This window comes from Rhinolophus sinicus, chromosome 2, assembly GCF_057876585.1.
Source record: "Rhinolophus sinicus isolate RSI-liver-muscle chromosome 2, RSI-T2T, whole genome shotgun sequence".
NCBI lineage: Eukaryota > Metazoa > Chordata > Mammalia > Chiroptera > Rhinolophidae > Rhinolophus > Rhinolophus sinicus.
The window spans coordinates 164,176,350-164,188,765 of record NC_142502.1 but is presented as its reverse complement, the minus strand read 5'-3'; the positions used below and the strand labels follow the sequence as shown (position 1 = coordinate 164,188,765).

General features: G+C 33.7%; 1 protein-coding gene across 5 annotated transcripts in view; it reads right to left on the bottom strand.

Moving 5' to 3' along the window:
* MAP4K3 (mitogen-activated protein kinase kinase kinase kinase 3) overlaps positions 1 to 12,416 on the bottom strand; it is a 141,466-nt gene that overhangs the window by 50,157 nt on the left and 78,893 nt on the right. For all 5 annotated transcript variants that reach the window (XR_012496304.2, XM_019742613.3, XM_019742621.3 and 2 more), the window contains exons 8-14: positions 12,068 to 12,140; positions 8,493 to 8,624; positions 8,230 to 8,292; positions 8,063 to 8,144; positions 7,851 to 7,961; positions 4,684 to 4,762; positions 789 to 847 (exon numbers count right to left, since the gene is read on the bottom strand). Coding sequence is in view for 4 of the 5 variants with exons in the window: in XM_019742613.3 (XP_019598172.1) it covers positions 789 to 847; positions 4,684 to 4,762; positions 7,851 to 7,961; positions 8,063 to 8,144; positions 8,230 to 8,292; positions 8,493 to 8,624; positions 12,068 to 12,140 (599 nt within the window). In the remaining variant the exon portion in view is untranslated. The remainder of the gene's footprint in view (positions 1 to 788; positions 848 to 4,683; positions 4,763 to 7,850; positions 7,962 to 8,062; positions 8,145 to 8,229; positions 8,293 to 8,492; positions 8,625 to 12,067; positions 12,141 to 12,416) is intronic.

Here is a 12,416-nt window from a genome sequence, read left to right as displayed (position 1 = left end):
TAAGAAGAAAGTTCCCACTTCTATCCTTGTTACTTATTAACAGTTACTTTCTTCTCATTATTAAATAAAAAAGAAAAAATGTTAAACATAATCTGGAGCTCTGGCAAAGTAATTTCATTAGGATTAATTCTGTTTGCTTTTTAAGTCTCATGTATTATTCTTCCACAGAATATTAAGATCTCAAATATTTGCAAAGCATTTTGCTTCTAAGACTGCACCTATTATCATATATCTAGAAAGGAGCATATAAAACATTAACAACAACAACAAAACAAAAAACGTTCATACAGTTAGCAAGCTTTAAATGAATGACAAACTTGATCTAATATGTATGCCTAGTTTCTCCTCAGTTTTAGTACCCCAAATAGATGTGCCTCTGCCCTGATGTTTAGAAAACTGGCTTACACTCTTAAAAGACTGCCCATAAATTTAGTGAGAAGATGTGCTTTTATTGGTCCTACACTTTAGTTTAGAACCATGGCATTTATCCTAATAAACACATACACGGAAAGCTGCTCAAAACCCGAACAACAAAAATGAAAAAAAAATTAAAGGGACAGCATTAAAAATATTTAATCAGAGAACGTTTCTTCTAAGTAATTTTGAAAATATTCAATCTCAGCAACACAGATTTATTTATTCTGAATTTCAGAATTACCTACCTTTCTATTTCCCCAAAGGCTATTGAAAATATTAGTGACTAGCTTTTTAAGTCAGTTACAATATATCATAAAGACTAATTTAAAACATTTATTTTCAGTATTACATTCCAAGACTACACTACTTACAAGTTCATGATGTGGTTCTGTCTCCTTCCTTAAGGGTGGATCAAATTTTACTTGGCCAACTAAAAAAGAAAAAAAGCAAAGCCATGATCTGTTTCTATATTCTTAATGACATAATAGTAAAAGTTATTCCATGGCAAAACACATTTAATTTTCCTATTTACTATACATTAATCCCAATCCAAATATTTAAATAAAGAATCTGTTAGCCAGAAAAAGCCCAAGAAAGTGTAAGCTGTTAAAGCATAATCTGTTAATATAGGCCTTTTCCACAGTAAAAAAAAAAAAAAAGAAGAAGATAATTAGCAAAACTAGGTGTATGTTATAGTCAGCTTCTAACTTGCTACTTCATTGTATAAAACAGACAATCTTAACTGAGGACTCAGGTGGGAAGACAGCAATTGAGGCAGAGCACTTCTGGAAGACAGCCTGTAAGATGTCTCTAATGATTCCTGTCTCCTCCCAATCGCAAACTTGTGTAGTCCCTTCCCACATCCCCTGGGTTGGTTTATGTGACCAAATAAATAGGGCAGCGTGATGGCATATCACTGCCGACATAAGGCTTCCGTCATGGGCTCTCTCTATTGGATTACTGGCTCTGGGGGAAGTCGTGTTGTGAGCAGCCCTAAGCAGAGGCTATATGCAAGGAACTGAAGCTTCAGACCAGCAATATGTGAACAACCTCGGAAGCAAATCTTCTAGCACAGACAAGCCTTCCGAGGACTGCAGCCCAGGTAACACCTGACTGTAAGGTCACGACAGATCCTGAGCCAGAACCACCCAGCTAAGTTGTCCTGGGTTCCTAACCCTCATAATATGTGTGAAATAATAAATGTTTATTATTTTAAGCTGCTAAATTTGGGGATAATTTGTTATACAACAATAAATAACTAATAGACTACTGTAACTAAAGTATAAACTAGCTAGAGCGGACATTAATTATACTACATTCATCTTTTTCCTTGCTATTCTAATGTATTGAATGTTTCATCACCTTTACCTTTAATTTCTATATATCATTATATGCTTTTACAACCTGGGTAAAGCATTCAATACCTCTGATATAAAAGCTGAGGCACAAATACAAAACATTAAAAAGAAGAAAAACAGACAGTCACAAATACATTACAGTTCAACTAGTAAGAGCTTCAGCCAAACAGGAATTCTCAATCAAGGTAGGGAAATGAGTGAAATTTCAAAGTATAATCATTTTTCTAATTGTTTAGATTCTAGCTTAGTGTATGATTGTGAATGTTAATACCAATTATAGGAGACTATGAGATCTGAATATTTAGTAATAAGAGATGTAAGTAAAAAAGGTTGAGAAACACAGCCCTGTAAGATCCCCTACTGAATGGCTCTCATCTATTATGTACACCTATCATCAAATAGCAAAATTAAAACTTGAATAAAGTTACGCGAGGACAGTTTGGTGCATCCCTCTGCCTTGTGTTCCTGTCACATGTGAACATGGCTGTTTTCCTTACCAGACTGTCTCATCACTGAGCGCAGGGGCACAGGGATGTTGTCTTAGAGTAACTTTCATAACAAGGACAGAACCCAACGTTATCAATTGCTGACCCTTCATTAGCCATATGGGTCAAAACTGACCCTACTATGGGAGACAAGAAGAGCCCCAGAATTATTCCTTCTCAAAGCAACTCTTTGCTTATCACATTTAACTGAAGGCAGGGGGACTTCCTAAAAGGGAAAGAGTAACATCTTTCTGCAAATGAGTCTGTTTTACATGTGTTGCCTAAACACCACTTAGTTTAATATAGAGAAAACTTTGGTTGCATGGAAAGACACCACGTAAGTATAAACATAAAACATTATCAAGAGGAACAAATATATATAATTACTAAAATAAATTATTTTTCCAAAGCCTGTCTTTATAGTCAGTGGCATTACTATTGTATATATCACATCTTACATGAAATCATAAAACATCCTAAGAAAGTCGATATTAGAATATTGCATAAGATTTAAAAGCCTCACATATTAAACCCACACATTATTAAAAGTAGCTTCAATCCTGTTGCTACCTCAACATACTAGAGGGATATGACAGCGACAACTTTCTTACTGAGAAACAGGAAAGAAGGGAAGATGTCTCTCACACATTACCTGCTCCACTAAAAAGTGGGCAGTATCAGAATTTCAGGAAAACTGGGGTATAGGAATCTAGTTTCAAATAGCATATACATGCCTATGCATTTAGGAGTTGAGAATCACTCCTATTAATAAAGAATGATCGAGGAGTAACGGTACTTTGCAATAAAGGGCCTGAAAAATATAACTTTTTAATAGAACCAGATAACAAGATAAAAAGTACTTTAAATTAGATTTTCTATAGCACCAAACACTAAATTTTCTAAATCAACTACAATCTCTTATCACCTTTTGTATTATTAAAGAAATGACAGACATCTTGCCATTACTTCTTGTATATTAAAAAAATAATAATGGGAAATGCTCATGTACTAAGGTTGCCATTTTCAGAAAATACTTTTGGGTGATATTAGCAAATTTAAACCACGTGGCTTCAGAGGCAGCTTTAAGAGTAGTATTATATGGCCACACAATTAATCACTGCAAACAAAGTACCAAATCCCAGCCCTGGGCTTTTTGTATATGCATCATGCTTTCTTTCAAGAGTTTCCTCCTTTTAAGAGTACCAGCACCAAACTGCCTAAGAACTTAATATAGAATGTATGCACTACCATAAAACTTCAAAGGAAGGTTCACAAAGGATTTCCAGTTTAAAGGCCATGCAAGTGTGCTGAGACAGTTTCTGAAAGGGAGCAGTGTTTGTGATAGACAAACAGGCTGGAAATCGAGAGATCCAAGGCTTGCTGTTAACTTAGCGTATGACTCCATCCCACAGGCAAATCTATTCATCTCTTCATTTCTTTTTTTTTTATTATTAAATGGTAACAGTTCCTGACCCTTCTTACCTCACTTAGCTTTTAAGATGAAGAGATGGATTTGCCTTAAAGTATGGAAAGTATAATTATTATCATCATTACCAACCTAGCCAAAAATTGGGAACAGTTTCTTAACAGTAATTATCTTAAGTTACCATATTACCTAATTTCACTAAGGTCATTTTGGATTTCAGGTCCCTAAAAATAAATCTTCAGCTCCCAGAGAAGAGTTATCATAAGCCTGATTGCACTAAGATAGCATTCTAAGTCATGGGGAATTAAGCCAGAGATTCCTGTTGGCAGTTTATCACTGATAAGGTGACAATACTGGATCCCATGTGAATGAATCAGTGGTCTGTCTCAGCGAGCCCATAATTTGGTTGTCCATAAGAAAAAGATCACCTAGAAAGCGATTTTAAAAGGTAGATTCCTGGGTTGACCCATAACCTGTTGAATCAGGATTTATGGAAAAGTAAGGCCTGAGAATCCATTTTTAGAGGTTCTCAGGTTACTCAGATGCTAGGCCAGTTTGCAGACCTCTATCTCTCCTTGATACTCAAAGTACAGCACTTGCACCATCAGCATCTACATAACCTGGGAGCTTGTTAAAAGTAAAGAACCCATCCCAAGTCTACTGAATCAGAAACTGCATTTAAACAAACTCTCACGATGAGTTATACACACACAAAAGTTTAAGAAGCACTGCCTTGATTTATTCTCTCCTGACTAGCTGAGGAATTTTGTACCTCTTCCCAAACAATAACAACATAAATACACCCCCACTCCCATCACCAAAAATTTCTTAGGAATAAAGAAAATGAAATTCTTACTGCCTTAATTAAATTCTACCTTTAAAAGGGTCTAGCAAGAAAGACTACTTGGAAGAAAATGAAGCAAAAATATTGTAACCAAATTACAGCTTGAAATCCTATTTTTCAATGTTAAATTCTGAACTGTGTATATATACTTACAGTTTATCTCCGAGCGTGTTTTTTCTTCTCTAATGTTTCTACTTGTTGAGTGAATTCTATGTGGTACAGCAACAAGAGGCTAGGAAAGAACAAAATTAATGCCATGTGGCATTTCATAATCAAGCCACAGTTTGGTCCACAAAATTACCCAAATATGAAAGATATACTTCATTTTATGTAAAAACGGGAACAAAACACAACTTTATGAATTTTTTTTTTTTTAAAAAGAGCAACTTATTAAAAAAAGTTGGGACTTCTCGTTCCTCAAACTGGGAGCTTCTCAAGATTAGGGATATATATTATCTATAGCAGGTTCCAGTAAATGTTCTGAGTTGAATACAAATAACTATTAAAGATGTAATATTCAATAATGCAATAGCTGTCCAAGAGCTGGAGCTAGCTTTCCCTATTACAGAGGAGAAAACTGTAATTTTAAAAAATCTGCCTCAACTTTTTTTTTCCCTTCTAAAATAGAAACTACATGTGAACACAACATAAAAAGTCGAACTTTCTTCCACAGTGTATGATGTATAATACATTTTTAAAACTACAGTAGAACTAATAGATGTGCCAAATATTTTCAAGAGTATTCAGCTTCCGTGCTGATATACTAGTTAGATACTCGTACATTCAAATTTTGACTGGCAACACAGCACTGAGCAATTACAAATCATTTGCAAATAATACAATTATGAATTTCTCCGGGAAAAGCATTATCTTCAACTATGGTGAGAGAAAATTTCCCCTCCTAACCTACAATTATAATACCAACAACCTAGTCTTAATAAGAAAGATGAATTTCTTTCTCTGCTACATTAGAAAGCTTCAGAAGCATCTTTATTCCAGATTCTGTATTTGGCTTATTATTTCTTCTCTTCGAACACCTTTTGAAAGGACTTCATAATTCAATACGACAAGTAAAAAGATGAAGTAAGAGATAAGAATGCAGCATTGAGTGCGCTGCAAGAGTTCAGGGAGTCCTCATCTTGCAGTTTTGATATGCAGGAATTTCAGTTAGCAGGACTGAATTAAATTACAACAGTCCATGATAGAGTGATATAGTTTTATAACATGGCTCAAATTTCAGTCACCAGCATATTAATTGCATGTCATATAATATTAATTGTATAATATTCAGTTTATTAATCTTATTAACATTCAGTATATTAATTGTAACTAAATAAAGTACAAACTTCACTGCTAGCTCTTCAGTTCACAAATCACTATGTGAATAACAGATGCACTTCATGATCAGTGACTAATCACATCACTTCTTTCAAAGTCTGTCTGTGACTGGTCACTGAGCACGTTACTCACTTCCGGCACAAACAGCAAAGTATGTAGTTGTGTTGCCTCCTTGTCTTGCAGTAATAACATACACTTGTGACATTGTTACAAAAATTGGTAATTCAAAGTGGAAATTAGCCAACAAAGATAAAAGTGCTACAAAGAAATAAAAAGTGATAACCCTGGATAATGCTGGAAACGAACTTTGAATCAAACATAAATGGAGTTATAGAAGAAAACAGCTGACTGTGAAAATGCTGACACTGCTGCTATTCGAGAAACTGTAGAATTTAGTGAACTAAGTTCAGGTGAACTTATTAACATAAATGAAAGAAGTTGTGATAAAAAGGATGAAGATATGCCAGAAGAAGTGGCACCAGCAAAACAAAACACCTCAAATCACAGGGATACTGAGATATTTTGTGCACTGAAAGTGCCAAGGATAAAATGTTGGAAGTCAATCCAAACTTAGAAAGGAACATGACATTAATCGAAGTATAGAAAAGATGCTCTGTGTCAGTGTCATAAAGTTATATGAAGAAACCTGGCACTGTGCAATCTACTCAATAAGTAGACTACTTGATAATTAAACAATCCATATAAGTTATTTTTACAAGAAAACAAAACACATTAATTTTCATTGGTTCTAATATTGTAAACTACAGTGTACTAAATAAATGAGTTTTACTCTTTTTTTCTTCCCTATACATTTAAAATGGACAGTAAGAGAGGTTTGAATGCTTTGACAAACATTTTCTAAGGCCACAAAACAATTATAATTTTCCACATTGATTAAGAAGATTGCTTTGCAAGGTTTTCAGCTTACATGGTCATTTTTACAGTCCTGCACTACCATACAACTTTGAGGACTGCCTGCATATTAAATTATAGTAGAAGAGTTTAAAACCCTAAGTTTGTTAAAAACAAAATTAAGCAAACAAAAACCAATCTTTCCCTAGTGTAATTATAAGGTCAAAAATACTTTATATTTCTTGAAGTTTTACGTCTCCAAACTCCTTCCCAGACCTTTAACAAAAGGGCAGATAACTTATTTAATCACAGTTGTATAAAAATGGCAAGCTAGAAAATAATGATGAATTGATAGAAAGGTTCTCTCTGATTTAAGACAATCTGCAACCATTTTTCCAAACACTGTGAGCTATAAATGCCTGCAGCATCATCAAAGAAATTTATACCATTTTAAGTACCTTCCATAAAGCCAGTCAAGTTACAGACCCAATAACAGAATTCTGCATGTCATATATAGGGAGTTTATCTTAGGTGTCACATTTATTAGCTGAGCTAGGAATGTTAAATATGCCAACAGAAGTAAGGCTTCCATTAATATCAATGCTTCCATAGTATTATAGTTATTTCATTCTCTAACAACTACACTGGTTCATTTTTAAACATTTCCATAGTGGACAATGAGGAATTTAGTCACCAAAACTTCAATCCTATATACTTCCTACTAACCACTAATAATTCATGAAGTTGTAGAAGGATTCTTTATGAGAAAATAACTGAATAGGAATTTTCAATATATTCTAACATCTCGTTTAGGCCCTTCCCATTTACATTCTCTTTTATAGTAGACAATTTATTTAGCCCCTTCATCTAAAACAACTACAGTAATTTCCACAAGTAGATCGGATGATTCTGCCTTTGCCATGTTCAGACAATAGCCATCTATAACCAACAAGAAAAATCAAGCACATGACTTCCCTAGGAGAGACAAAGCCAGAAAGAGTTAATTTGCTCCCTCAACAGTTTCTTATTTAAACTAGTTTTATTTAAACCAGACCCAGAATTTTAAACAAACTGATTTTGAGATGTACATACATATATAATATATACTAGTTAGTAAAAACAGTTCCTACCTCAGGGTCATCATCATCAAAATCATGGTACGTGGAATGATCTGGATTATTCACTTTATCCAAGAGTTCAATTGCCAAAGATCGTGTCAAAGGTTGTGTGACAAATGGGTGCTATAAAAATAAAATAATATAGTATAGGACACTTACTAGAAATCTGATTGAATGACATTTTATCTTGTGAAAAATGATGCAGTTCAGGGCAAAAGTAATACCTGTAGTAACTTTTCAGCAGTCGGTCTTTTTTTTGGATTTTTGGTAAGTGCCATTTTCACAAAATGATGAAAACTATTTGACCTAAGAAATTTTAAAAATTAGTCTTTTACAACTCAATTATTTTTTTGCTTATGACTATAAAAGTAAGTAACACAAAAATACTTACCACTTCATTTTATCCTTTAGTTTAGGAGGCTGAAAATTGCTTTTTGTCATTAGAAACAATGCTCTGAAAAATCAACAATAAATCATTATACTGATTTATAAGCATTATAAGATTTCCTATTTAATATATAATGTAAATTCTATTACTATTATTCCCAAATAAAGTAAAGCAAGACTAAGATTATTTGTTCATGACATAATAAATAATACTGGGGAGGAAACCCTTCATTTAAACATAGGGTTCTTCAACTATGACCCACTGACCTCATCGGATGTAAGTCAAACATAGGAGGCTGAAGCTCAGCAAGTTCTATGGCAGTGATCCCCACTGCCCAGAGATCACAGAGCTGATTGTATCCACCTTTCCTCTCAACGGCTGCGACTTCTGGAGCCATCCTGCAGGAAATAGTCCAGAAAAGAAAAACCTACTTATTATATTTTCGTTCATATTCCCACCAGAGGCACATGGAACCATCACTGTCTAAGCTGAGATCTATTTAGGCCTTGATATCTGAAAATAGTGCTTAAAAGGCCCATCTCTCCTAAGATCTCCTAAAATCTCTAAGATCCCATAAGACCCTTCATCCCATGCCCCTATTGGTGATTTGTTACTTTGTTGTACTATTTACTATAAAGGTTTATAAAAATTTACAATTGTGATAGAGCAACATATCCCAAATTTGTCCACACCCCAATCTCTCTTCCTCTGTACAGCAAAATTCTACATGGAGAAATAACATCTTGCAATAAATAATCTGTAATTTTTAGCGCTACAATAAACTACCTTTATATCAATTAACTACAATCTGGCCTCTGACTGTTTTAACCTGACCAAAATTATTTATTGAGGCACCAATAGTCTTTATTTAGTACGTAACTCATATTTAACATACATTTAATTGGCATTTTTTTGTTGTTTTATTATAATGGTGGAGAAGTTATAAAATCAAGTTTCTGCTTTTTAAAAATACGTTTATTCAGAGGAGACTTATCCAAACTTAGTATTTTGTTTCTTTTAACTTTCTTATAGTCTTATTCTAATTATACCTCCATAAATTTGTATTTGACCGATTTAAATTGTATTAATTTTCAAATATAAAAATTTTCAAATCCTAAACAATAGTTTTGAAAATAACTGATAAGTATCTCAACTCTTACATATCAAAACAGCAATGTAAATAAGTAGCCTTACATATATACAGTTGTATTCCTGGTATAATTTCAGGAAAGTCATAAGTCAATGAAGTTACAAAACAAAAACCCAAACCCAAAACCCTTAACTTTCAAACACTTGGTCTTAAAATCTTGTTAATCTCAAAGTAGCTGTATAAATATTCAAACTATCATAAGAAAAGCGAACTTTGAAGTATGTCAGTTATTACTTTATTGATGGCTAGATTACAGCTCGCTGGTTCTTAGCCCCTAAGAATCTCAGAAAGCCTGACCAATTAGGGCTACAAACTTACAAAAGTAGGGTTGAGGTTGGGGCTGAACATGTGTATTAGAAAGTGTCAAGTCTAAATAATGAACAGTTAGTCCCCAGATTCTTCCTCTCATCCATTAAAGTTTAGCAAATACTCCTTCCTCATTTCCACTGGATAAAGACCAAGAGAAACTGAAAGAAAGTGGCTTCAGACTCAAAGATACCGAGAACAAAAGAGAGCAGGGGTTGGGGCAGTGAAGTCTGTGACTACGAGTTCCCATCCTCCTTCACTTGCTTCAGTAGATTTACATGCTACTTCCCATGCACAAAGAACTATGAATCAGCTATTAGTGCCTTGCTCTTCAATGTGAACCAGAAGATAAGGATTACGAGTCATCTGAGGGAAGCCTCCAACATGAAAGCATGAGACTGAAAAGCTTAGGAAATCTTACAGAAAGTAGAAAAATATTTTTAAAAAGTAACAGAAAATTTAAGAAAATTAATGGATTAGTACAAATGGCCCAAGATGTAACTAAAGAGATCCAGAAAGAGAGCAGGAGAAAGTATAGCAAAGAAATTGTCAAAGAAACAATATAAGAATAGTCTTCAGAACTGAAAGACATGAATCTTTTGATTATAAAGCACAAATGCCAAGTACAAAAAATAAAGGCAAAAACAACAACAAAAAATTAATAAAACCCCCAAACATTCTGAGGTACATCATCATGGAATATCAAACCACTAGAAATGATTCCTGAGGGAGAGGGGTTACATTTGAAGATCACGCATCACCATGGCATCACACTTCTCATCAGTATCAGAGAAAAGAAGACTCTATCTAGAGCAATACTTCAAAAATTCCAATCTGGAATTCTATAGTCATCCAAATTACCAATCAAGTATGAGGCTAGGAGTCTTAAAAACTTTATTGCTCAAATTTCTCAGGGAATCATCAAAATATGAGACGGAGTAATTCATGAAAGAGGGAGACTTAGATTTCAGGAAATGAATTCCCAAGCAGATGAAAAATTCCCAGGGAGAAGCTATGCAAAAGACCTAGAAAATAGACAATTAGGATTAGAAAAGGAGGGAAGAGGACTCCAAGAGAATTATTATAAGAAAAAAACCCCAATAGAAACAAAAACAAAAATCAGGACAGATAATCTGATAGGCTTTATGATGTGGAAAATTATATAGAGGCATCTTACAGAACTGCAAAATGTGAAAAGGTATAGAAGTCTTAGCCAGGGATTTAAAAAACAAACCTCATAAAACAAAATCTAAGCAAATTAAAAATGAAGACATTATTAAATATAGGAAAAAGTTTTTCAAGGTAGCAAATGCAACAATAGTATAGTAACTGACTCAGCAAGTACATTGAAAGAAGATTTTGAATGATGAATGAAGAGAGCTAAAAATCTTCACCTCTCATAACATAAAGTCTATAAATAATAATAGATAATGCTAGAGATGGCAGAAGACATGACTAGATGAGTTTTTATAAGCCCTTTTAGCACTATTTAACTTTTAAAATATGTATGTTTTACAAAAAGACAAATCAATCCAAAATGTTATACGTCACATCCTAAATATGAAAATAAGTCACCCAAGACTATTACTATCCCACTGCTGATGAGGCAGTCCAAGAGGGCATCAGAGGAGTGTTGGCACTTAAGCTGAAGGAATGTTAAGACTTCCAGTGTGCTGTTTCTTCAAAGTATTGGTGGAACAAAAAGGTTCTATACCTGTCTACCACTATGTTCACAATGACTAACAGCATATCTAACACATAGTTAAGTGGTCAAAAACATTTATTGAATAAATAAATCAACGAGTAATATTTAATACAATTGTTAAAGAATACCTAGCAGACAAATTTGGCTAGATAGGAAAGTCTGTGGAGGCAACTAGTAGGGTTCAAGATTAATGAGATAGATAGAGGGCTGACCATGGAAGATTCCAAATGCCAAGAAATATGTATTTCATCTTTTGTGCAAAAGCTTTTGTCAAAAAGTTGAGCAAAGGGGTGCTGTGAATAATGTAATGTTGAAAGATCAGTCAAAATATGGACTGGAATTGGAGGTGAAGAAAGATACAAAAACATCTTTAAACATACGTGATATTTGTATGTATAGGAGTAAGAGTTGGGTTTTTCCAGCAAAGCTGGAACTACATCAAGGTTCCCTAAAGACATAACAATCTTTAAAGCCTTTTCCACTTAATGAAAATTAACGCGGCAGAATATTATTTGACTGTGTAATCCAGCCACAAGTATATATGCCTACATTGCTTAACCTGTTGATGACCTTCTTATCTGTTTTTGTCCTAAAACTTTTGACAATTCAATCTATTTTTTATAAATGCTGTACTCAATAATGACAGAAAAACAAAAAATTATCAATTAAAATACAATTACCAATATGGTGTACCAATAAAAGACTTCCGTTTGGCAATTGTAGCAGTTATCTGTGCAGATACGCCAAAGTCAGCTATTAAAAAAAATGAGAAATATTTTTTTTAGAAAACTGAAAGTAAAATTATTTAAGGCAACATGAGAAGAATTGTTTATTATTTGTATTAAACTAACGTCACAGAAATATGAGATATTCTTAAACATCACATTAAAAATTATGGACTAGTATTAAAATATCACAAAGTAGTCAAATATTTATCATAGCCAAACAGATTCCCATATAACCCCACATAAATCAAATGACAGCAAAAAGTCAAGATCAAATAATTTTGATGAGAAAAGACAGCTGAGA